The following is a 27,500-nucleotide window of genomic DNA, read 5'->3' as shown; positions in this document are numbered from 1 at the left end:
GACTCATCTGTCCAGAGCACATTGTTCCAGAAGTGCTGGTCTAGGTGTTCATTGGCAAACTTTAGTCTTACCCTGATGTTCTTTCTGGACAGCAAAGGTTTCCTCCTGGCACACCTCCCATGTAGATCAAATTTCTGCAGCCTCTTTCTCATGGTAGACTCGTGCACTTTGACATCACCAGTGGCAAGAGCTACCTGAAGGTCCCATGATGACATTCTGGGGTTCTTAGAGACTTCTTTCAGCATCTTGCGGTCTGCTCTCGGGCTGAACTTGCTGGGGCGGCCTGACCTGAACAAGTTGGCTGTTGTTTGGAATCTTCTCCACTTGAAGATGATCTTCCGGACAGTCGAAGGATTGATTTCAAATTGTTTGGAGATCTTTTTAAATCCCTTCCCAGACTCGTAGGCATCTATAACCTTCTTTCTGAAGGCCTCAGAGAGCTCTTTTGATCTAGGCATGGTGACGCCACACACTTCAACAACAAAGAGCAAACCAAACTAAATGTCTGAGGTTTAAATAAGACAGGTTCCTCCAGGATCCTCTCTAACGATGTTCTAATTATTTGCACCTGAGCTGGTGCACCTGATTCTAATTTTAGGTATTTGAAGCAGTGATAAAGGTAGGGGTGTACTTACTTTTTCCACATGCGAAATTTGCATTTATGTTTATTTAAATTATACAATGGACTACAAAATGTAAATGTTTCATGATATTTGTTATATTATATCACCTTTATGTATCAATATTGTTGAAATGAAGATCAAATAGCTGTATGTTGAAATATGTTGAAAAAGTCAAAACTTTACTTTTTGGATTTACTTTTTGATTTACTTTTTCACGTGACTTTTGGTGGATTTACTTTTTCACGTGACTGTATATATATATATATATATACATATATAGTTATATATATATATACATATATAGTTATATATATATATATATTGGAACCTTGACTTACGAGTGCCCCAACTTACGAGTTTTTCGAGATACGAGCCGTCGCTCGGGCGGTTTATGGCTTTGAGATGCGAGCCGAGATCTGAGTTACGAGCTTTCGCCACCCGGTCACGTGGTTATCTTGCCGTGCAAGTACAGTATCTCTGTCGTATAGCGCTGCATTTTTGTTTTCGCATGTTGGTTATTTTGAGTTTACGCCGCCAGGTGGGTTCCGGTCACGTGGTTATCTTGCCGTGCAAGTACAGTATCTCTGTCGTATAGCGCTGCATTTTTGTTTTCGCATGTTGGTTATTTTGAGTTTACGCCACCAGGTGGGTTCTGGTCATGTGGTTATCTTGCCGTGCAAGTACAGTATCTCTGCCGTATAGCGCTGCATTTTTGTTTTCGCATTTTGGTTATTTTGGAAAATTTCATGTTCATGTCGAACATTTCATGTTCATGTTCATGTTTTCATGTTCATGCCATGCCAGGCCACAACTTGTTCAGAGTGCCGGCGATAGCTCGCCTTCTCTTTGTGGAAAACACGGTGAGATCCTTAACATCCAACAACTAATGGGACGCAAACGGGGTGCCCAGTTTCGCGGTACACACATTGATGAATCACCCTGCCTGTGATTCACCCATGACAGGTTATAGCTGGGTCGGGATTCAAACCCAGGCTGGACAGTTTAGACTTTAGAGTCAAGTGTGCGTACCTCCAGTCCAGGCCATCCTGCCAACTTGTATGCTGCATACAGGTGAAATATAAAGCGCGAGATATTTTTATATATACTGTATATTTAAAAAAAAATTGGTGTGGTTTTTGGCGGGCTGGAACGGATTAATAGCATTTCAATGCATTTTATTGGGGAAATTTGATTTGAGAAACGAGCAATTTGAGTTACGAGCTCGGTCACAGAATGAATTAAACTCGTAAGTCAAGGTTCCACTGTATATATATATGTATGTATATATATGTATGTATATATATGTATGTATATATATATATATATATATATATTATATATATATACATACATATATAGATAGATCGAGATATATAGATATATAGATATACATATACATATATAGATAGATCGAGATAGATATATATATATATATATATATATATATATATATATATATATATATACATACATACATATATACACAAAGAATTAAGTTAAGCACCCCCCACGTTTGTTTACAACCTCGCACATTACAAGTTTGTTGTCGTCAAAACAGTGTAATATACCCATGATATTGCTATATTTTCTGGAGAAGTGATATTATGGTCACATAAAAACATAACAATCATGCCGTTTTCAATATTTTATTCTGAATAATTTAAGGTGAAATTTTTTGGGAATTTTAGGCATATTTTCACCTCAATTTAAGTATGGAGCTATAGGTCCATCACGGACAGTGTGGATGACGTTTATGTTTTCTAACGTACAGTCATTGTTCTGAGAAGACCTCTAGCGATCTTTGCGTCAATAACGTGTGTAGGACCCACGTGATCGGATCACTGACTCAACCAATCACTTTTTTTCACTTTGATCACTCAATTTCATCAATGGATAATTGCTAATGTCATACCAATCATTATTTGATCTCACATACCTTAGAATATATGCCAATGTATACATATACACAAAGACTATATATTAGGGGGTGCTTACCTTAATTCGTTGTGTAGGGGTGCTTAACTTAATTCTTTGTGTATATATACAGTCACATGAAAAAGTAAGTACACCCCATGTAAAGTTTTGACTTTTTCAACATATTTCAACATAGTTATTTGATCTTCATTTCAACAATATTGACAGAGAAAGGTGATATAATATGATAAATATCATGAAACATTTACGTTTTGTCGTCCATTGTATAATTTAAATAAATATAAATGCAAATTTCGCATGTGGAAAAAGTAAGTCCACCCCGACATTTATCACTCCTTCAAATACCTAAAATTAGAATCAGGTGCACCAGCTCAGGTGCAAATTATTAGAACATCGTTAGAGATGATCTTGGAGGAACCTGTTTTATTTTAACCTCAGACATTTAGTTTGGTTTGCTCTTTGTTGTTGAAGTGTGCGGCATCCCCATGCCTAGATCAAAAGAGCTCTCTGAGGCCTTCAGAAAGAAGGTTATAGATGCCTATGAGTCTGGGAAGGGATTTAAAAAGATCTCCAAACAATTTGAAATCAATCATTCGACTGTCCGGAAGATCATCTGCAAGTGGAGAAGATTCCAAACAACTGCCATCTTGTTCAGGCCAGGCCGCCCCAGCAAGTTCAGCCCGAGAGCAGACCGCAAGATGCTGAAAGAAGTCTCTAAGAACCCCAGAATGTCATCACGGGACCTACAGGTAGCTCTTGCCACTGTTGATGTCAAAGTGCACGAGTCTACCATTAGAAAGAGGCTGCATAAATTTGATCTACATGGGAGGTGTGCCAGGTGGAAACCATTGCTGTCCAGAAAGAACATCAAGGCAAGACTAAAGTTTGCCAATGAACACCGAGGCAAAGACCAGCAATTCTGGAACAATGTGCTCTGGACAGATGAGTCAAAGGTAGAGCTATTTGGCCACAGTACCAAAAGACATGTTTGGCGAAAACCAAAGACAGCATTTGACCACAAGAACCTGATGCCAACTGTAAAGCATGGTGGTGGAAATATTGTGGTTTGGGGCAGCTTTGCTGCATCAGGGCCTGGGCAGCTCACCATTATATAATCCACTATGAATTCTTCATTGTACCAGAGTGTGCTTGAGGATAATGTGAGGCCATCTGTCGGAAAGTTGAAGCTCAACCGAAGGTGGACCTTGCAACATGACAATGACCCTAAACATACCAGTAAATCCACCAAGGAATGGTTGAAAAAAAAGACATGGAGGGTTCTGGAATGGCCATTCAAAGCCTGGATCTAAATCCCATCGAGATGTTGTGGGGGGATTTGAAACGAGCTGTACATGCAAGAAACCTCTCAAACATCGTACAGCGGAAAGAATTCTACATGGAGGAGTGGGCAAAAATTTATCCCAGTCGATGTCAGAGACTGGTAGACAGTTATAAGAAACTCCTACTTGAGGTTGTTTCTGCCAAAGGGGGCAATACCACCTATTAGAGCCAAGGGTGTACTTACTTTTTCCACATGCGAAATTTGCATTTATGTATATTTAAATTATACAATGTACTACAAAATGTAAATGTTTCATGATATTTGTTATCTTATATCACCTTTATCTGTCAATATTGTTGAAATGAAGATCAAATAGCTGTATGTTGAAATATGTAGAAAAAGTCAAAACTTTACATGGGGTGTACTTACTTTTTCATGTGACAGTAGATGGATGTAGATGTCGATGTAGATGTATATATATATATATGTCAAAGTGCACGAGTTGTGAGTAGTATATACATACTACTCACAATAAGTTAGGGATATTGTGGGAGTGAGTTTTTTTTTATTATAGGGGTTCGGGTTATGGTATTGAAATCAAGAATGCTGTGTTTTTTCACACTCATTAATAACCAGAGAATTAGGACCAACAACTTTTTTCTACATGATTAATACACAAAATCAACCACACCGAAGAACCTGCCAATATCCCTAACTTATTGTGAGTAGTGTGTATATGTATGAATGTTGGCCAAAGTTTTGCAAACAATTTTTTTATTGCTGGTAATTTATTATATAATTATTTGAACATACTCGTCGGATAACTGGATGTATTTATGACACTCCTCATTTTTCTACATAATCTCCATCAACTTCAACTGCCTTGCGCCAGCGAGAAACAAGAGCATGTATACCCTTCTTGTACCAGTCTGAATCCTGTACTCGCAGCCACTTCTTCACTTCTTCAATAACCTCGTCATCACTCCCAAACCCTCCCCCACGGAGGGTATCTTTGAGGGTTCCAAAGAGGTGGAAATCTGAGGGAGCAAGATCTGGGCTGTAGGGTGGGTGGGGAAGAACAGTCCATCCGAGTTTTGTGATTGCTTCTTGTGTTTTCAAACTTGTGTGTAGTCGTGCATTGTCGTGTTGAAAGAGGATTTCGGCAACATTTTTGTGATGTCGAACTCTCCTAAAACGCGTCTGCAATTTTTTATGAGTTTGAATGAGCAGACCTGAGTTAATGTTTTGACCACGTGGCATAATGTCTTCCAAAATCACCCTTTCTGCATCCCAAAAAACAGTGGCCATGACTTTCCCTGCTGAAGAGGTAACGTTAAACTTCTTCTGAGTAGAAGTTGGATGATGCAATTACGTTGAATGTCTTTTGGTCTCTTGTTAAAAGTGATGGATCCATGTTTCATCCCCAGGGACGATCCGTCACAAAAAGCTTTCACCATCAGCCTCATAACGGGAGAGCAAATCTGAACACACCTCTTTCCGCAAAGTTTTGTGATCGTCGGTTTGGCTTCGTGGAAACCCAACTTGCACACACTTTTAATAATCCTAAGGCATCAATAATGTTGTTCACACTTCCCTTCGATACCGAGAGCTCAGTTGCAAGCCTTTTGGTTGTAATCCGTCGGTCCTTTTGAGCGAGTTCATCAGCACGTCGAAGCAACGCCGAAGTGACTGCTGTTGTTGGCCGGCCAGAGTGAGGCACATCACTGAGCTCTGCTTGGCCTTTCCCAGAACCCGCAATTCGTGAAGCCCAACTACTAACGGTGCTTTTATCAACAGCACTGCCATTTTTAACCCCCTGTGAATGTTTGTTACTGATTCCTTCTCCGCCACAAGAAATTCAATAACAGGCCGTTGTTTAAAACGCTCATTGCGACACCGCTATTTTGACGACCCCCCTGCGCATGCGCGAGAAAACGTACTGTTCCGCGGTGCTGCAGTAGTAAGCAGGCCATTCAAAATTAACCACAGAATAAGTTGCAGACATTTGCTGTTGATTTTTGTACTGAAGTATAGAAAGTGTTGCAAAACTTATTGGGCAACCCTGGTATATATGTCCTGTGCCTCATAGCTTTGCTTTCACTGTTCTTTGCATGTTTTCTGAAAAGTTTGAGATGAGTTTCCTTCCAAGATGACTCGTTAAGAATGGTGTGATAAAGCAGACCGAAGGACCAAATAGAAGACGAGTTTATAAATAATTGCCGTAATGTAAATGACCTGAACAATAATTCATAAGCATTTTTCAGAGAGTTCTATCGGAACAAAAATCAACAATTGCTCATAAAATAGTAAAAGTGTCTAAAGTAACATTCGATGCGTCGGTCTTGGCCACAATGTGACACTTCACGTTTCATCGCTGAAACAAAACTTGAAATGTAGACGTCTTTTTTTTCTTTCTTTTTTGGCCGAGTCTATAATGTTTAAAACCATGTGGTGTGATGGGTACTTTTGAGAAAATGCCTCATTTACATTAGGCCGACACATCAGGGAGAAAGAGAGTACATATTAAAAAGTAAAGTTATTTTTACTCCACATATAAATACTTGCAGATGTACAATAATAAAGCAACGTCAACAATAACAAGGTTTTGTGCGGCACACTTAAATTGTCTTTGCTTTGTCGGGAAGACGAGTTTATTACAAGAAAGGCTGTTTCACTAAAAGTTTTTGGAACTTTGTTGACCTGAATGGAGCAATTTTCCAGGCCGGGTAGAAAATCAAAGAACACGAAAGGTCAAACTCCGAATAAATAGAAATGTCTCAGCAGATTGTATCCTCGTGTTTATATGCGAGTCATAGCAGAGAAGGAGAGAAAGAAAATGAGTGCTCAATTAAAAGATTACAATTGTAAATAAAAAAAGGCTCATTGTTTGTGTTGATTTGTTGTGCACGGGTACCGCATACCTTCTGATCACTCTTCAAAGATGACTGGGTTTCGTTGACTTTTTCATCCATACCCGGTTGGGATGGGACATTTCATCTTCTCCATTGATATTGAGCACTTTGCCTCGATCTATTGTCCACTGCTTGATCCAAAATGTAGTCAGAACTGTTTATTTTCATTCTTTTTGTATGGTCTGTTTTACATGGAATAATAATCTGGGATGCTGCATAGATTCTATTTTTCCTGGCTTTTAATTGCTAAGTGACCATCAATGTATTGCACATGCAAAGATTGCCATTTAACTGCTGCTGTTTTATTTTTGTGTACAATGTCGAGGCTCATGGAAAAGCTAGCTGACAGAAGAAAAAAGGATGTTTTTGGTTGGACACAACAAGGGAGGGAATTAACTCGTAACAAAAGAGTAGGGGAGGAAACTTAGCTAGTATCTTGCAAGTAAGGCTTGCATTAATGGGGGTAAAGAAGATCACAAGTATAGGCATGTTGAAATTATATGGTGGTGCCCTGCTTACTTGAAGCCCTGGAGGGAAGGGTACAAACAAACCAATCCCCATTTGGTAGCGTTACCAAAATATTCCCCCTGTTCTCTCTATTGCCTTCTCATCAGAGCTTTCCTTTCCTTCCCCACCCCCTTTCTTTAACAGCTCTTATCCTCCTATCTCCACCCTGTCTCATCCACCCCGTCTCCTCCACCCCGTCTCCTCCACCCCGTCTCCTCCACCCCGTCTCCTCCACCCGTCTCCTCCACCCCGTCTCCTCCACCCGTCTCCTCCACCCCGTCTCCTCCACCCCGTCTCCTCCACCCCGTCTCCTCCACCCCGTCTCCTCCACCCCGTCTCCTTCACCCCGTCTCCTCCACCCCGTCTCCTCCACCCGGTCTCCTCCACCCGGTCTCCTCCACCCGGTCTCCTCCACCCGGTCTCCTCCACCCGGTCTCCTCCACCCGGTCTCCTCCACCCGGTCTCCTCCACCCGGTCTCCTCCACCCGGTCTCCTCCACCCGGTCTCCTCCACCCCGTCGCCTCCACCCCGTCACCTCAACCATGTCTCCTGTCTCCTCAACCATGTCTCCTGTCTCCTCAACCATGTCACCTGTCTCCTCAACCATGCCTCCTGTCTCCTCAACCATGTCTCCTGTCTCCTCAACCATGTCTCCTGTCTCCTCAACCATGTCTCCTGTCTCCTCAACCATGTCTCCTGTCATATGTTTATGCCCAGAGCTTGTGCGTGATGTACCATTTTGATAGCTTTGTATTTCAGTTAGTCCGTGATGATAGATTCCAGTCTCTCATGACTCGAGGCGAAAATGATTACACAGCTCTATTTTAGAAACACAGTAGCCAGTTATAGTACCTTTGAAGATATATGAAGGTAACAGTGCAATAATTTGATTAACTATTTTCCAGACATCCACTCTGACCATTGAAGATTTCCATTCGAAACTTCAGGAAGCGACAAATTTCCCACTGAGACCTTTCGTCATCCCATTCCTAAAGGTGAATCACAATTAGTTCTTCATCATTTGACCATAATGTAATTTTGAGGTTTTTTTTTTCCCCAAGATATAATTTGAAATGTTTTGCTTTGAATAGTCTGTTGCGTCGATAAAACCTAACGGGGATTTATTTTTGCTTTTTTCCCCTTTTCCCCTTTTTTGATAAGTTTATTTGACCCTGAATAGATTATGCTGATGCTTCAGCTTTTTATCGCTATAGTTTCATTTGTCATCGTGTCATTTTCTCAATGAAAATATCTTATGAAATAAATTTAAAACAACTCCACATCCCTGATTTCAGATATGTATTCATGATAATGCTACTGCTCTAACCATCTCGCCCCTGTATTGTATTTGCCATTGTGTTGAAGGGATATTGTATTGGAAATGGAAAGTTCTTTTTGAGAAACCTTGGTGAAAACCACAATTTGAACCCATAACGTTGAAATGTCATACATTGGCTTTGACATATTGTGTGCACCTGCAAAACCACTCCTGGATCTCCTCTGTGCAAATGGAAAAGCACTGGGCCTGGAAATTTGCAGAGCAAGAACAACAGTGGGCAGGCACATTGAGGCCCACAGCGTGGCGCCATCTGGCTTTGCGTTCCTGGTGCCTGCCTTGTAACTGCCTACTCAGAACAGCGATGACTTGTGTGTGATGATGGGTTCCAGAAACCTTTTGCTTTTATCCCCTCGTGTGGAGTCGATCGGAGGGAGTGTCAACCGAGCTTGCGTGCGCAAGCACAGCTATTTTGACTTGCCCGTGCCGGCCACACGGACGGCGAAAGGCCTAGAATTTTGGCCAGGGCTTGAATGGGCTACCTACGGCCATGTGGCATACATGTGGCCTCTCACAATCGCTCTCATCACAAGTTTGTGTGTTTTTCCTTGAAGCCCTTGCTTCTCCCGCGAGCCCCGGCATGACTCGAGGCAGATGTGGGCCCGGGCCTCGCTGTCATTAGCCGCCTTAACCTGGCCGGGCCCGTACAGCCGGCCACCAAGCATGGAAGTCATTACGTCGATTAAGCTTGTCGCCTGTGCTGTAGAAAGAAAAACATCTCCGGGAGCACTGGAAAACTGTATGGTTGTTTCTGCTGGCAAATGTGTTTCTGCGGTCAACAAAGACAGGTTGGCATTATGGAGAAGTCGGTCCAATCTGCCATCACACTGCTCACATTCCGCAGGCCACATGTGCATTCCATCTGTTTCCACCGAATGAAATGGCCAAAAGGGAAAGGGAGGTTTTAACCCACAAATGTGTCTGTACAACGTCTTGTATTTTTAGGTAAGTCTGTATTCTACTGATTGGAGTTTACTGCCATGGTGGAAATTTTGCTTAGATTAGATTCCCCAAGGAAATTCCCAGGTTGGATTGCCAAGTCATTGGTTTTCTTTTTCTTTCTTTGTTCACTCATTTCTCGCTCGATTGTGAATTTCCCACACAATTTCATTGCCGACACCCTTCATGTCATGCCTGTTGTGCTTGCATAAGCTCGTTTGAGTCGGCTCGATCGTGGAGGTGAGGGGGCGAGGGGGATGTGAAGATAATTGTTTTGCATGGGATGGGAGGTGAAGGTGGTTGATCAAAGATTGAATTACAACATTTGTGTATAATGTTAAGGTAAGTGCAGTGCTGAGTATATGTGACAAAAGTCAGTGTCTTACACAATAAGCGAGCTTCCATTTGTTGGTAATCAACATGTGTTTGTATCCTATTTGTTGTCACGGCATGGACAAACCAAGAAGGTGCAGATTGATCATTGATGCTCCATTAGTGAACGCCCGTCGTCCATAAAGAGTACAATTTATTTCAAGCTTCGGTAGAATGTCCTGTGGAAGCGTTTATTGTTCATACCTGTGTGCCAAGAGGAAAGGACTTTTTGGACTTTTTTGGGGGGGAAAAAAAAACCCCAAAAAAACTTTTTTTGCAACGCAAACTGCACCAATCAGCAAACGAATGCTACAAACAGCCAATTCGCAAAACAGAAGTAACCAATAATTTCTCTGATTCTTCATTGTTGCATTACTCTACCATATGTTTTGGTTGCTGTGTGCATAAGCTATGGTCTTCAGGGTTTCTGCCAGTGGGTGAAAGGAGGGGGGGGGGGGGGGAAGAAGGGGAGGGGGGTGGAGATGGCACTAAAATATATTGGAGGGAAAGAAAAATGTCAATCAATGAAACCTGAAGACATATCTTGATTTAAGTCTTTAATAACAGCTAGTCGATATGGAAGTCAGAAGTGCGTGTAAAACACACAACTTGGCTGCGAATGCACTTTTTCTGCACGTGACCTTTTAAAAATGCAGCTGATGCAACTTGCCCTGTTGTTATTAGTTTCCCCAAAGTCTGATAAGTCTACACTAGATGGGGACTGTGGGAGGGTGATGGTACACAATACTGAACATAATGCATTGAAGTACATTAAGACTACAAAACAAATCTTGAATCTCTCACCATGTGTGTAACCGACTAAATTATTACCTGATACTGCTATTAATAATATTTTCACGTTCTTGGCCATCTTGTTAAGACCGAGGTCGCTCAGGTACACACATGTACCTAAGAGTTCCTGCTTTTACCTCTAGGCCGCACTAGGATCAGTCAGAGTGGCATGGAGCTGGTTGTGTAAACACTTCAGCAGGGGCTCTTTTGTGTTCAAAAAAAAAACATGAACTTGATGTGCCCACAATAAGGTCGGACTTGGACCGTGTAACGGGGACGTGTGTCATCTCACGTTTAGCATGCCGTACCTGTACTGCACAGTGTACCTGCATTGCACTGAACTGAATTAGCCAGGACTTGTTGATGTTGTTATATTTTCCCCCATTTCTGGAATAACAACCAAATGCGCAAGCGATGCCTTGCGTTCGCGTTTATCATCGTGTCTGTGTATGAAAACCGTATCATGTGTCATGATCTTGTGCAAACGGGGTTTTGATGCTTTCAATCCACATGTAAATCAACCACGCAAATGATAAAGTTGTTTTGGTTCGATAAATATATCGGAAGATCTTTAGCCAATCCCCCTTTAACACCATTGGCTAATTAATACAATTCTATATAATCCAGATACCTGTCCTGCTTGTGAAGACCGTGCACTCGCATAATATTAGACTACTTTTGCTGTGGCATAGGGATTTTGAAACGTGCTAAGCCATTGATGCTCATGGATGAAATGAACAGGACGTCGATTCAGGTATGCTAACCGCTGTGAGAAGCAAGGAGAAACCGACGTTCCGGGTGTTAACTTTCCGGGTTTATCTTCCGCAATCCAAAACCTTGATCTTTTCTACCCCTGTTAATTCACCCCAGATCCACTTTTCTGAAATACCGACTTCTTTCCTGGAAGTCCTAGCAGTGTACATGTGTTTTATTTTTTACCTCTCCCCCCCCCCCCCCCCCCCCACCCCCTTCCCACGCCTCCTCCCCCCAAGCCCTCTCCCTCCCACAGATCTCCCGATGTCCCTGCTCTCAAATGTTGTACTTGTGTGCTTCCCCGTCTCTCCCCATCTTGTCTCCCGCTCCCTTTAATTTGTCTTATTTGTCTGTTTTTTTTTTTACATTAATGTTAGCCCTTACACGAGCCTCGATCTTGTATACAAAAAAAACCCTTTGTTTGCTTTACCGAAGAGTTAACGCCAATAACGTCAGCCTCTCTCCTTGTTTCCTACTGTGGTTGGCATATCTCGATCGTACTGTTGATTTCATCCGTCGTTCTACCTGTCAGCCAACGCACATTGGCACCATACCTTCACCAGAAACTCTAGTTCTTCATTATACATTAATGCTCACTCATGCTTAGGGGTGTTGGGGTTCCAAGTACATTTTTAGATGCAACTGCTGGTTCTATAGGATTATAAACCACTGATCATCATCATTATTATTAGCTTATCTGGAATTTGAATTCCAGATAAGGTATTGCCGTCGTGCACCATCCGTCCGTCTATTTCGACTTTTTTGGCCAAACAACAGGACCGATCCGGCTGACATTTGGCATCAAGGTTCCGCTCCTGACTGCTAACGGGGATTTGCCAAGCTCATTCCGGCCACATGACCAGAAGTGTCAAAATGGACTTAGAAAAATTCTTCAAAAATCTTTTTTTTCTCCAGACCCATCAGTCAGAATGCTACAAATTTAGGTTACAACATTTGGCCAGGATAGGGATGTTAAATTGCGGAGGTCATGCCGATCACTTGACCAGAAGTCTGGCTAAATGGCCGACTTGGTCAATTTTTGGGGAAAATGCATAAATTCCTTCAAAAATCTTCTCAAGACAAACCAGTCAGAATGCTACCATATTTAGGTTACAACATTAGGACATGGTCCTGATAAATTGTGGAGGTCATGCCGATCACTTGACCAGAAATCTGTCAAAATGGCCGACTTAGTCAATTTATGATAAAATTGCATAAACTCCTTCAAAAATCTACTTTTCCAGACCCACCATTTAGAATGCTACCAAATTTGCATCACAACATTAGGCCAGTGCCCAGATAAGCTGCAGGTCCAGTGGCCCTATTTTGTATGAATAGCAAGTTGCCCATGCCCACCCAGGATTCTAAACGGGATAGGGTTGGGGATAGCAAAAATGCAAATTATGTCATCTGTCATAGAGCCGACACTCTGGGAGCAACATTTCACATTTATTGCCAAATCTGATGCAACTTAAATGTTCTAATGGTGGCGACGTGCTCCATGTGAAACTGTATTTTCGATATATGCAGCTTTTCAATGCCTAAGGTCTGTAATAAAAATTTGTATTTGTGCCAAAGCCAGTGACCAATTACAAATGAATAGTAGGATATCTTTTCCAAGTGATTTTCCCCAACCCTTCCCCTCCACCCCTTTCCCCTTTCCCCCCACCCCTCCCACCTACAAATGCTAGATGACCGGTTAGATCGAAACATAAACTCATGTGGACGATGGTGGATGGTTCCAGATGCAAACTATGGGATTTGATCTTTGTTTTCTTTTATTTTTGCGTGTTATTACCCTCGCCTAAGGAGAGGATTTTGTAATTGAGTCCGTTTATTACTTGCCGGAAAAGATTCCGGCAAGTATGTTGGTTGGTTGGTTTGTCTGTCTGTCTGTCTGTTTGTCTGTCTGTCTATCTGTGTCTGTCTGTTTGTGCACAGTATTATGTCTACACCGTCGCACATAGAATCGCCATACTTTACACACGTATTTGTCTTGCCCTGGAATAGACTGTGCCCAATTTTTAACTCTCGAGGCCCAAAGCCTCCATTATGACGTCATAATTTGATAATTCGACAAGTACAAAACTTCATCCAATCAAGATGCAATTTCTTGAGTGCCATGTCGGCATAAACTGGTGGAGAAAAAAAAATAATGATGACATCATCGGTCACGTGGTTCGGCCACCATCTTGGAAAAACCGAAAAACTTTGCACCTCTATATCTCCGAAAGTGCTGAATAGAAGAAATTGAGACATGGCTCATTGTAATGAACTCGCCATGGGGAATAAAATATGTTAATGATGATGTCATAGGTGCCTCCATTATGATGTCATAATTTGACAAGTACAAAACTTCATCCGATCAAGATTTCTTGAGCATAATCTCGGAATAAATTAGTTCAGAAAACAAATAATGATGTCATCGGTCACGTGGTTCGGCCGCCATATTTTTAATCCTGGCAAGTCCTCGGTCTCTGACCGATTTCTAGTTTGTCTGTTTGTCTTTGTTACTTGGCAAAAATAATTTTTTTGGACAAGTATGTTGATCACTCCGGTTTGTGTGTTTGTGTGTGTGTTGGTTTGTCTGTCTGCTAACTTATACTTGCCTACAGGTCACAATTTTAAACCGAGCTTCACAAAACTTCAAATGTTAGGGTTCGTAGTCCAACAAAATCTTCTTTTTTTTTTCGGTCAAAAGTTTAACATAGGCCAAAGGTCAACCACTTTTTCAAATCTCTAGAATCCTCTTTTCATAGGATTGACTTGAAATTTGAATAGGATTTACGTTTCAGCTAACTGAATTGAACCACCAACTATTTTGTTGATCAACATAGGCCAAAAGGTCAACAACCTTTTCAAATTTCTAAAATCCTCAATTTTAATCCGATTGACTTGAAATTTGAATAGCATTTTCATATCAGTTAACTGAATTCAACCAACAACTATTTTTGAGGTCAACATCGGTCACAAGGTCAACATAGGCCAAAGGTCAACCACTTTTCTTCAAAATTCTAAAATCCTCAATTTTCATCCGATTGACTTGAAATTTGAATAAAGTTTTCATATCAGCTAACTGAATTCAACCACCAACTATTTTCGAGATTAACATAGGTGACAGGGTCAACCACTTTTTTTACAAATCTCTAAAATCCTAAATTTTCATTATTTTTGATATCAACATCGGCCAAAAGGTCAACATAAGCCAAAGGTCAACCACTTCTTGCAAATTTCTAAAATCCTCAATTTTCATCTTATTAACTTAAAATCTGAAGACGATTTGAATGTCTGGTCACTGAATTCAACCCCAACTATTTTTGAGGTCAACATAGACCAAAGGTCAACCACTTCTTTCAAATTTCATAAATCCTCAATTTTCATCTGATTGACTTGAAATCTTAATAGGATTTTCATATCAGCTCACTGAAACGAACCACCAACTATATTTGACGTCAACATCAGCCAAAATAGTCAACATAGCCCAAATTTCTCAAATCCTCAATTTTCATCGAATCAACTTAATTTGAAGACTATTTGCATATCAGGTCACATAATTCAACCACCAATTATTTGTGAGGTAAAAAGGATGCTCGACTGAGTGCCATTCTACTTTGTTCCCTTTTGCAAGTGTCGCTCTATGAGTGATTTTTCATCTGTCTGTTTGTTTGTCTGCACAGAATAATATGATTTTATCTGGAACAGTTGGTCCGATTGACAGGAAATTTTCACCATAGCTGCAACTCCACCTGTGGATTTTTTAAAATGATAATTATGATGTCATATGTCATGTGGTATGGCCGCCATCTTGGAACCACCTTTAGAGGCCATTTTTCCCCGCAGATCAGGGGTTGGCCTTTTTCGGGCACCTTGGTCCCCTTTTTGAAGCAATGTTTTATGACCGGGTGCCCTTCCTGTCACCAACCCTGTTAGTCGCCTCTTGCGACACACAGGGAATAACCAGTGAACTCGTACTCAATTTGCCGACCTCGGAAGGATGACAGGCTGAGTCAACCCCCCTGTTGTTAATTCAGTGATCGACCGGGATTCGAACCCAGGATCATAGGATCTCAAGCCGGCACCCTAACCACTAAGCCAACACCGTCATATGTCATGTGGTATGGCCGCCATTTTGGAAAAACCGAAAAACTTTGTACCTTTATCTCCGAAAGCACTGCATAGAAAAAAATGAGACATGGCTCATTTTAAATAACTCATGAGGAATAACATATGTTAATGATGATGTCATAGGTGCCTCCATTATGACGTCATAATTCGACAAGTACAAAACTTCATCCGATCAAGATGAAATTTATTGAGTATCATCTAGGGATAAATTGGTGGAGGAAAAAATGATGACGTCATCGGTCACGTGGTTCGGCCACCATATTTGTTTTAACACAAAAGCCTTAAAAACAGTGAAAACTCGTCCTGGAGAGGGTCTGCAATCTCTAATTGCCCTTTCTAGTTTTTATCTGCAACATGTCACAGGTCGAGAAGAGCTTTGCTTTGTGGTGGTTGTTGTTGTTGTTGTTGTTGTTATTGTGATTCATGTTGGAGGTCGAATTTTTTTAAATGTGCACCCATTGTTCAGATAGTTGCCGGATCACATCTGCATCAGTTGCTCGACTCCACCCACCCTAGCACCAAGACAAAATGATATGGCCTCACAGATTAGGCCTATTGGCCTCTGCTGATTATAATACACTGCCTTGGTTTGTTGCGTCAAATTTCCATTGTCTTTGTTTGGGTCGAGTGTTATTCATGATGAGGGACCCAGAAAAATCGAATCATATGTCGAATAATGGTAAGGTATAATGAAGCCCTTCAGAACGCACAGTGAGGTGTCTAGTTAATATTTCAATGGCACATTAAATATATGTTTCCCAATCGCACAGTTCCTCTTCTAAGAGTTTCAATGGCACATTAAATATATGTTTCCCAATCGCACAGTTCCTCTTCTAAGAGTGCTTTAAATGCGCATTTCCCAATCGGCCCATTACCGGATTTTGTCTCAGGTTGTGACCGCGGTGCGGTCATTCTTGTTTTTTGTTGAACTGCATTCTTCTGCTTATAATGTTTTCTTTTACCATTCTTCACCATTGCGCCAACAGATGTATTGTCCTGGCCATGAGTGCATTCCTTGCCATCAGACTCGAGGACAGCATTGCAGAATCTCGAGATGTTGATGTTTGTATTGTTGACATATAATTATGCCACTCTCTTCGACCAATCGTGATCGAAATTATTTTATCATAAAGCAGTTTGACAATTTTGGCAAGCCATTTAGCTGCATGCCAGATTTTGCTTTCTTTGTTTATTCGAGCAAATTGTAAATGCTTTATTTTGAGGCTTCGTTTCCAACATTCTCACCAACCTTCTGCAGCTTGGACGTGTACACAGCTGCTGTGCATTGTTGAATGAATGCTCCAAAGGTGACATAAACTGAGATTTGTGGCCAAATGTATATTGCTTACTGACACTGACAAGTTCTGAGTAGCTGTTTGCTTCAACCCTTTGCTCTTGCTCGACTAGTCATCCAGAAGCCTGCAGCCTGAGAGGTTGCAGGTGGACTTTGACCTTTTGCCGAAACCTTTCAACGAACACTTTTGATCTCTTGTTTACTATTTGTGGAACCCTCAGCCATCTGGAACACGGCTTTGCGCACGTGTAGAATATGAGCTGGCTGTAGGACTAACATTTGTTTTGCGTTTGGATATTTTTTTCCCCTTCTGCAAAACTCTCTTGTTTAATCCCAGACATTGCGATTTGAGATGGCATGATGAATGGTTGTTCCGGTCACGGCAATCTCTTTAAAAGAAAAATAAAGAGCAGCATTTTCACTTGCCTTCTTTTATTTATATTATAAAGTGTTTGTCATTGGGTGATCCCTTTTGATGTGGGAAAAATGTTTATCTGTATAATTCTGCTGAAAAAGGAGTGTCCCCGACTGTATAGTCATGATTTTTAATGATAGTCAGTTTTTATTATTACAATTATATGTGTTTGCATCAATTCTCCTTTTCCCAAACAACAGGCAAATCTGCCTTTGCTGCAAAGAGAGCTCCTGCATTGTGCTCGCCTTGCAAAAGTATCTCCGGCCCAGTATCTGACTCAGCATCAGCACCTGCTACTTGATGCCGGTTCCCCCGGGTTGTTGCCCCCTGCACACCACGGTGGACCTGTTCCTGCTGGCCCGGCGGGTCCTCCTCATGGTCCACCATCCCCTCCGTACGACTCTGCGGAGATGCTCCTTGATGTTGGCGAGAATGGAAAACGTCGTACACCTGACCGGTACTTGCTGAATGCTGAACCTCTTTAAATTTTTCATATAGTCTACTTAAACCTTTTTTCCACATGTAAAATTTGTGCAATTCCAAGTAAAAGTCACAAAGAATAACGTAAATATAGTTGTTGTTTTTTGTTCTTTCAAATGTACTTGTCTATTCGTGCATTTCTTTCATGCTTCAAGCTTTTATATCAGTGTGCAGACTTTAAAATATAACTGGAAATTAATGAATGATTATAAAGTTTGAGATGACTAACAAGAGTATTCTGCTGGAAAAAAAATTCAGAACTAGAAAGCATCTGAAAATGTAAAGCCCATCCGCACCCTCTTTATATTCAGACTTCTAATTATTCTTCCATAAGCAAAGCATGACAAAAACAGCAAAAAAATAATAATACCAAAAAAAATTGACCATTTTAGTTGGCCTTGACCTTTTGACCTCAAAAGCTATCTATCTATAATTCCAGCAATCTGTGTGTGTGTGTGTGTGTGTGTGTGTGTGTGTGTGTGTGTGTGTGTGTCTGTGTGTGTGTTTGTCTGTGACCGCTGTTTCTCGACAACCACGGGTCCGATATACTTTAAACTTGCCAGGTATATTGCTGGGGACCCGAGGATGTGCCTTTTCAAGGTTTTAAATTAATCGCAGAAGTAGTTACCGAGCTATGTCCAAAAAACGATTCAACCAATCAGAGAGCAGCGAGCTATCACGTGTGCCGAACGTGGCGAACACACTCTGCCTCGGATGGCACATTTGAGAGCGTATTCATTTATTTCCCGTCGGCAAACTATGTTGGCGCTATGTTGGCGTTAAACGATGTTTTAAAACTAATTAAAACTAATTTGCGATTCTTTCGCTTTCCTGCGATATGCGACCTTCCGCCTTCCGGAGCTCCTGTGAGAGCGTGCGCCATTACGGATAGTACGGGTACGGGCATGCCATATGTTGGCGTTAAACTATGTTTTAAAACTAATTAAAACCATTTCATGTAAATAGAGGGGGGGGGGGGGGGATTGTCACTGTACTCGCAAGCCGTTCGCCGTTCGCTTTGGCGTTGCGAATGGACCAAAACATTTCATGAACCAAACCATTTCATGTAAAGCGTTCGCCGTTCGCTTTGGCGTTGCGAATGGACCAAAACATTTCATGGACCAAACCATTTCATGTAAATAGAGGGGGGGGGGATATAATTTTAGATATATATATAGTACGGGCATGCCCTAGTATGCTTCAATGACACTATGCAAACCCTGCTCAAATTTCAAGTCAATCAGATGGAAATTGACAATTTTGTGATGTTGACCTTTTTACCTCAAAATGATCTGCTTCCAGCGTTTTATTGGTGAACAAATTCAGTGAGTGACCCAATATGAAAATTCTTAAAATTTTGGATCAATCGAATGAAAATTGACTATTCTACGTGACGTTGACCTTTGACAAAATTATTGATTTGTCTTGTCCATATTCTCATATTAAAGCTTTCTTGAAAATTGATGACAAACGTTCAAATGGTTAAAAATAAATTATGGCACGGACACACACACACACACACACACACACACACACACACACACACACACACACACGATTGCAAAACTGCCTCGTGTGGGGGATAAGTTAATATAAAGAAATAAATAAATATAAGGCGTTTGTTGCAATGGCATACAGAAACTCATCCATCACTGCTGGAAAAGATACAGGTCACTTTCCTGGCTGCTTCATAGAAAAGGACTAACTTCTGTGTGAGGCTTTGCTTCATGGTCAGTTAAAAAACAGTTTTACTCGCCATTGTATAGGTTCCTTTTTACCCTAATTTTATATATATATATATATATATATATATATAACAAAAGGAGCAACATGGACCCTAAATGCAACATGACGCTGATGTCCTGTACATAAATTATGCCAACACATCACCTCCAAAATGCATAGAGATTTTTTTTGTAACTATCCGTTTTCTGAGCGAATTTGTTGTCATGCAAGCACTCTAAGTAACCTTCGAAAATACTTGTCACAAAATGGGCCACACATACAGTCCACACCGTCAGTTTGCAATGTACTCGTTTTCGTTCTACCTCTGGCCTCATCACTTCCTCGTCCCAAGGTATTGAGCACCAACTTTTTCCCCTTATTTGGGCATCCGAGCGCCTACTCTTCCTGTTAATTATCAGAACTGGTTTAAATATGTTTTGGTTGTGATGCTTGACAATGGATATGTCGCAGTAGGCAGTAAAGGCTATTTGGCCCATCGTGTTCTGGCAATCCTACTTATGGAGGAAGTGCGATCGTACCCTTTCCATCAAGCAGACAATTTAGCCATAATACTGGTACATAATAGCCTACTCCTTTTGAAGATATACCCTGGTACATGTAACATCTACCCTTATACAAACTGAATGCAGATGGGATGGCTGGTTTAAAGATTCCATCCAAAATAATTAATACAAGATGCACCCCCTCTTTACTTGTGTTCTTTAAAATATATATATATATTTCTTTCCATCATATTTACAGTTATTTCCATTATGTAAATTTTATGCTGTATGCAACAAATGAAAGGTCTTTAAGATTGTGATAATAATGGTTGGAGTTTCTGCTTGAACTTTGAGAACAAAATTCAATGATTATTGCTTCATCATCTCTGATTATTATCGCAACAGAAGAATAAAGTTTACTGGTTACAAATGTCATTTTGCTTGTGGATCGTTTGATATTTTGATGTTTGTCCTTGTACACCTTCACGAGTGTGTACCATAAAGGTTTGGCTGACTGATGGCAAGATTGCCACGTGTAGTGTGTTGAGGCTTTTGAAATTGTTTCACAAAGCAACATTGTCTTTTTCCCAAATCCTATCTATCAGCATGAGGGAGAATGGGAATGATCGAGACTCCATGGTGCCAGCCAGTAAGCGGACGTGTACTGTCAGCCCGGGGCAACGCTTCAACCCCAGCCAGGCTGTAAACGGCCTTGGTCCAAGCCATCATGCTCCTGTGCCGACCATGCCTCTGGCCCCTCCGCTGCCACCACCCTTGCCAACCTCCTCGGGCAGCCAGCCGTCCTATTATCCCACGCATGGGCCCCGCCCTGAAGGTCTTGGCGCTCTGGCAAGGCCGCACTCACACTCGCATGCCTCTGCACATTACCGGGACTCTCATCTCAGGGAGCGGCATCGCTCGCTAGGTGAGGATTAGAAACAGGATTCCATCGTCGTGATTTGATCATAAAGTTACGTCACGTTTATTCCGACATTGATTACTAGCACCTAAAGGAAGATATCTGCATACTAGAATTTATTACATTTTAACGCTGGTATTATTGAATACTGTCTGGGGCTTAAATATTCAATAGAGCCCCCCCCCCCCATGTGTAATTTTTATTTTCTAATATACTGGTAGTGATTGTCTTGCATAACCTGAACGTCCTTTTCCCCAAAGAGTTTCTGCGGCTACTCCAATTACCAGGTGCTGCTACCACTCTGCCACGTACTAAAGACTGACATTTACCTCTCACCAAGTAAATAGGATGATGTAATGGTGGTTTACCTATTTTATCGGGTTGCGAGGATGACCATTTTCACTTCTTGAAAAGTGAACGTCTTTGAAAAGGCAATAGGGTAGGTATTTTATGAAGGCAATGGTGTCTTCTTCATTTTCTTTGATGAATACTTCCTTACTTGTGATAACTACTGTTAGATTTGAGCCATTTTGTGTGTGTGAGTGTCGGGGTAGGGGCAGAGGGCTCTTTGGCACTCCCCCTTCTCAATTCAACTTTTTTCTGTACAATTTGATTATGCAGGCCACATCCACAGCTGTCTTAATTGACAATTTTCTTGGAACAGAAAGGGGCCATTTACATAATTTGAATCGCATTTTATTAAAGGATGATTATGATTAATTTGGGAAGCATTTTTTTTTTTTTTTTTTTTTTGCAAATCCTTCAGTATCATGATATCTGAAAGTTAGGTACCCATAATTGATGAGGATGGTGTGCATACAATAGTTTCAGTTGTTAAATCTGCTGCTTCATGGTGGTTTGCAAGGCGAATGTGGGATGTGTTCAAATCCTGATGACGAGGCCACATTAGTCCTATTGCAGCAATTTTGCATGATTGACGTCTCCATTAAATAATTATGATTGTGTGAACCAGGTTCGTGAACTGCAGGATTGGAGGGAAAGGGTAAACTGCACAATATTGAGTGAATGTGAAAGAGCAGATGTGTTCTGAATAACAATTTAACATGAATGAAAATTAAAAAAAAAATTAAATTTGCCAGTTAACACAAATTGTAGTCAAGCCAAGTCTAAAATGGAAATTGTTTTTTTTTCTGCTTATTTATTTCATTTTCATTGGTTGATGCAGCAAGAAAGCTTATTTCTACATCACATGTATGTGCATACTGCCTAAATGCAAGTGCCTTGTGTTGGTGGTATTGTCCTGATTATATCGGCTTTATCCTGGCTCGAAGGATCACACCAATTAGTTGCGGTAGGGGAATAAGAGGCAGAGACGTTGACAATTCTACCATTACTTTGCAAATCTTTTTTACAATAATGGCTGAATACCTCCCCTACCCCACCCAACCTCTGTATTCCTTATCTCATTTTATTTAACTCTATTAAATATCTCATCTTGTATCGCCAGTAATGTGTTTTGCCTGTTTACAAGAGTGAGGTGCATGGAAGAGTAATGTTCAGCTGACTGTGGGGTAGCAGGGCAACAACAGGGCACAACCAGCAATGGATCAATGGAATGAACAGACAGGAAAAGAATAGAGAGGAGGGGAGGGAAGGTAGCTCTGAGACCTACAAGTTAGAAGGTTGGGTGTTAGGGAGGGTTAATGGGGGTAATATAAATCATGGATCAGGATGCAAGATGACATGAGATGGCAGTGCATTTCCTACTTGAAGTGGAGGAGGGAAGAGTGGGAAAGACCGGCCACTGGAAGGAGATGCCATAGATGGGAGAAGCGAATAACGAAGGAGTTCAGGTGTGCAGTCTGGCTTATGGACGTTTAACCAGAAGGGCATTACTGGAAGAAATATGTGCACCCTGCAATTGCTGGGGGAGGGTCTTGGGATTGAGAGCAGAGGGAGTAATATTGGAGAAGAGGTGGTAGAAAACTGACCACCAACCTGCCTGAAATGTGAAAGCAACAGACATTGTACTTTGCCTCATTGCAGGAGATTCCAATAATGTTGAGCACTGGAGTCCATAGAATCCTTTGGAGACCGGTGCGTTTATGCAGCACCAGCCCATCGGGGAGAGCAATCCTCCATTAAGTTTTGGACAAAGACCTTGTTGACTGAGTGGCTTTGATTTTCCATGAAAAGACTTGGATCAACTGAGAATGCTCAGTCTTTGACTGGCTATGGAGACCAGCTTTGCTTTGTGGTTTGCCTATGACAAGTCATGAATGATGGTGAGGCTGAGCACTTGGAGACTAAACCTCTTCCAGTGGCTGACCATTGAAATAAATGGGTGGGTTAGCTTTGCCGATCCTTCCAGAGTGACAGGGTGAGACGGTGAGATTATCCATGGTCGAATGACATGTTCCATTGATCATAGCAGCATATTGTCACATCCTCGGGGTCCGGTAGCACAGAGTGACTGACCAGATTGTCTATTACCATCTGTGGATCCTGAAAAGTGGTGCTTATAACACTGCATTCACTTAATACTGATATTCCCCACGAATCAGCCAAATTAGGTCGAACTTGGTGGCATAACGTGCAGGAAGTAGGAAAATGCTTTTTATCGTCAAAATCAGGTTTATTAGCCACCGTTGGACTTGGTCCAAAATGGGGGCTTATGGATTGGGTCTCGTCCGTCCATCCGCAACCATATCTCGGAGATGTATGGACTGATTTGGATCATACTTGGCACCAAGACAATACATGTTTCTAGATGCAATCAAAGATGGCCAACTGGCGGCCATTTTGGTTGTTAAAAAAAACAAACTGTGTTGAACACAACCTCAACCATTTCTCAGACCTGCATTTACCGGTGTTGTTCAAACTTGGCACATCGATAGCGAATTATTTCTTACATATGCACGTCACTTTCTTTCGAGATCTAATCCAAAATGGCCTACTAGTGGCCATTTTGTTATTAAACGTGTCCCCAACCATTTCTTGAACAAACATGGTCTTATTTTGTTAAAACTTGGCAAAAGCACAGCACATGACGGCATATACCTGCACCTCACTTTATTTTGCCATATGCAGTGCAGATCAGGGCATGGAGGTGAAGAGGTATGAATGCGATGCAAGGTGATGTTCTCCTGGCTCTCTCTCCATACAGGATGAGAGAGAGGGGTGGGTAAATTCCAGGTGGTGCATCTCCAAATAGAACATAACTCAAACTACACAACAACAGAACAGAACTGAACTCAAGCTGAACTGTTGCACTCAAATGCCGTTCCGGCCCATGCAAACTATGGCACCTCCCTTTGTGGAAGTGCTTTCCGCTCATTGGCCGTCTGCTTGTGTGGATGTGCTCCGACCACTCCTTCTGATTGGAAGGCCCAAATAAAACGTCTTACGCCCCTCTCTGGGGCTCTGCAGCCTGCTCTGTCATGGCCTGTGGTCCTCCGGCCAATCAGTTCAAGCTTTCTCCTTTTAATGCAATGCCCTTTCCAGTTGTGCATTTGTGCCCAAGTTCTCACATGGCCTTGCCCTAAAACAGGAGGTTTTACACAAAAAATGCATCCCACACTGTCTTAAAGTTAGCACTCACTGCCTCTTCAGTGCAAGTTTAACAAGACTACTTACTCTGACATTTTTCCTGTTACAGGAGTAATCTAAGCTGTGTAGTCACACGTTCTATGCTATTCTTACCACAATTTAGCTAGGGACCTTCCTCCTCCCCGCCCCCTCCATGTAACAATATATTAAAATCCAGATCAGCAGAGATTGAGGCAGCTGCAGTCTGCGTAGCGGTTGGATGGTGCACTGAACCACACAATGTGGGGTCATCTGCAGAAGGGAAGAGAGGGTTTTCCAGAGCAACGCAGATGTCATTTATGTAGGCGAGGAACAAGACTGGGTGCGAGACATTACCTTGGTGAACTCCAGCCTCCACTATGAGAGAGGAGGAGAGGGTTCCATTGATAGCAACACATTGACTGCATGAGTGGAGGAAATCAGGAATCTAGGAATGATGTTTGCTTTGAATGCCACAGGCAGAGAACTTGACAAGCAAATCAGTGTGCCAGGCTGTCAAATGCCTGAGATGTGTCCTCAGACAGTCCTAACTTCCTGTTTGAGGTTGAGGACCTCCAACAATTGCTGATAGAGGAATAGAAACATGTCCAGAGTTGTGACTACAATGGAATACAAGCTCGAGAGAGATCAACCTGTTTGAAAACAGGAAAGATTTGACATCAGAAGCAATGATGGATTATATGAATTTGCTTGTTATATAAAAAAATATAATAACCACATTTAGAGGCCATTTTTCCCCGCAAAGCGGGGGTTGGCCTTTTTCGGGAACCGTGGTTGTTGTTGTTTTTTCGGTCCCCTTTTTGAAGCAATGTTTTACGGCCAGATGCCCTTCCTGACGCCAACCCTTTTTGCCGCCTTTAACGACAACCAGGGAATTACCAGTGAACTGGTACTCAATTAGCCGACCTCGGAAGGTATGACAGGCTGAGTCAACCCCCCTGGCGTTAATTCAGCGATCGACCGGGATTCGAACCCAGGATCCTAGGATCCTAAGCCGGCACCCTAGCCGCTAGCCCAACACCAGGTTATTGGAAGCAATCTCAATGTCCTATAGTTGGTTGGGTCTGTTTTTGCACCCTTGTTGCATATGGGAGTGATATTTGCTGACTTCCATGCAGAGGAGGGAGATGAAGGGAAAGGATAGACTGAAAAGGGCAGACAAAGGGGAAGCAAGAACAGTAGAGCAGGATTTGAGAACATGGGCACTGATGCCATCAATCCCTGGTTGCTCTCACACGCATTCTTTAATTAACTCTTCATACCAATCACCTTGTGTCGATGCATCTTTCGTTTTACAATATAAAATGATAGTGCGTGCACATGTGTGTCATGTCTGTTTGTCTTTGTATTCACACTTTAAGCTGGAACACTTAAGTGGTTTCATATATGGATCTGCCATCGTACTTTCACATTTTTTATTCCTTTGTTCGTATGTTGAAATCTCATTTATTTAGTCCCTTCATCTTTGAACTAAGTATACGTAGATGAGTATTGCTGTGGAGGAAAGCAAACAGCATCTCCAAGCTCAAATTTATTTAAAATAAACAATATTGACTCTATTTTGGCCATGCACGAGTATTTGTGAATCTTTTGCACCTTCGTCGATGTGTACCTGGTGTGTGTAAGTACCTCCGTCCGTATTTTGTCATCTATGCACATCAGGTATGTACATATCAAGTATGTGGTTAATCACCCTTCCTAATAACCTTGTGGCAATATATTTATTACTTATATAAATGTGGCAGATCCCTTGAACACTGGGTACATACATTACTTTCTTTCACCCACAAGTTACATGCATGCCAACCTTTCCCTTCTCTCCCTACCCGTTTCACACCTTCCACACTGCTTTCTCCGATTACCCTTGCTTTTTATTTCTGAATTCTATTTTTTCTCAATGCAATCGCCACAGTCTGCGTAATAGATAGATAACCCAAATCTGGCTTTTTATGGTGGAGGGAGGGGCAGTTACTCTGTGGGCCCATACAACTGCCAATGAGCTTTTTAAAACTGTTGGCACTTGCAATTGTTTTTTTGAGTTCACAAAACTAATTCTAGTTCAACCCACCCAACAATGAATACAGGCGCTCAATGTCATACATGAGATCAAGGCCATCTCTCTGTACATATCTTGTGCCTTTGATACAGTCTGGCATCCTGCCTTGCTCTCCAAACTCTGACTATAGCATCCAAGGCCAACTCGACACATGGCTTACTGACTTCCTCTACTCTCGTAACCAACATGTTGCTCTCAACGGAATCTTTTCATCTCCTCTCCCTGTTAAGGCTGGAGTCCTCCGTGGCAGTGTTCTGGACCCAGTCCTATTCCTGATCTTCATTAATGATTGCTCTGACTCTCAAGAAAATCCCCTTTATTTATTTGCTGATGACTCCACCCTCTGCCATGACATCCTTCATCATTCAGACGGGCAGGCTGCAGCCTCTTCCCTCTCTTCAAACCTCATAAAATCACAAGCTGGGCAAACACTTGCAATATGTCCATCAATCCTGACAAATCTCACTCTCTCACTCTCTCTCCAAAAGGACCGTCTGGAAACTCCCCCAACCCCCATTCCCCTTCCCCTCCTCCCCGACACCCCTCCCCCTCACCACCCCATCTACTTTCTTCACAAGTTCATCCTCTTGAGGTCCAGTCACTCAAACTCCTGGATTGCACTATCAGCCATGATCTTTCTTGGGCAAACCACATTTCAAAGTTGGCTTCCAAAGCTCGGCACCGACTGGGTGACCTACATCGTACATAGTCCTTCCTTGGCACACCTGAACTCCTATCCACCTACAAGGCTTTCATCCACATCTTGATTGAGTACTGCTCTCTCTCTCTCTCTCTCTCTCTCTCTCTCTCTCTCTCTCTCTCTCTCTGTCTCTGTCTCTGTCTCTGTCTCTGTCTCTGTCTCTGTCTCTGTCTCTCTCTCTGTCTCTCTCTCTGTCTCTCTCTCTGTCTCTCTCTCTGTCTCTCTCTCTGTCTCTCTCCCTGTCTCTCTCCCTGTCTCTCTCCCTGTCTCTCTCCCTGTCTCT

At 41.9% G+C, this 27,500-nt stretch overlaps 1 protein-coding gene across 5 annotated transcripts in view; it reads left to right on the top strand.

Annotated features, from left to right (window-relative positions):
* The window catches only part of LOC137435412 (protein CBFA2T1), a 192,076-nt gene that overhangs the window by 103,346 nt on the left and 61,230 nt on the right, over positions 1-27,500 (top strand). For all 5 annotated transcript variants that reach the window (XM_068129183.2, XM_068129180.2, XM_068129182.2 and 2 more), the window contains 3 exons: positions 8,165-8,254; positions 17,486-17,742; positions 20,599-20,918. In XM_068129183.2, coding sequence (XP_067985284.2) covers positions 8,165-8,254; positions 17,486-17,742; positions 20,599-20,918 — 667 coding nt within the window. The remainder of the gene's footprint in view (positions 1-8,164; positions 8,255-17,485; positions 17,743-20,598; positions 20,919-27,500) is intronic.

The sequence above is a fragment of the Myxine glutinosa genome, chromosome 9, assembly GCF_964187855.1.
Source record: "Myxine glutinosa chromosome 9, kmMyxGlut1.1, whole genome shotgun sequence".
Taxonomy (NCBI): domain Eukaryota; kingdom Metazoa; phylum Chordata; class Myxini; order Myxiniformes; family Myxinidae; genus Myxine; species Myxine glutinosa.
This window is presented reverse-complemented; position numbering and strand designations above follow the sequence as displayed.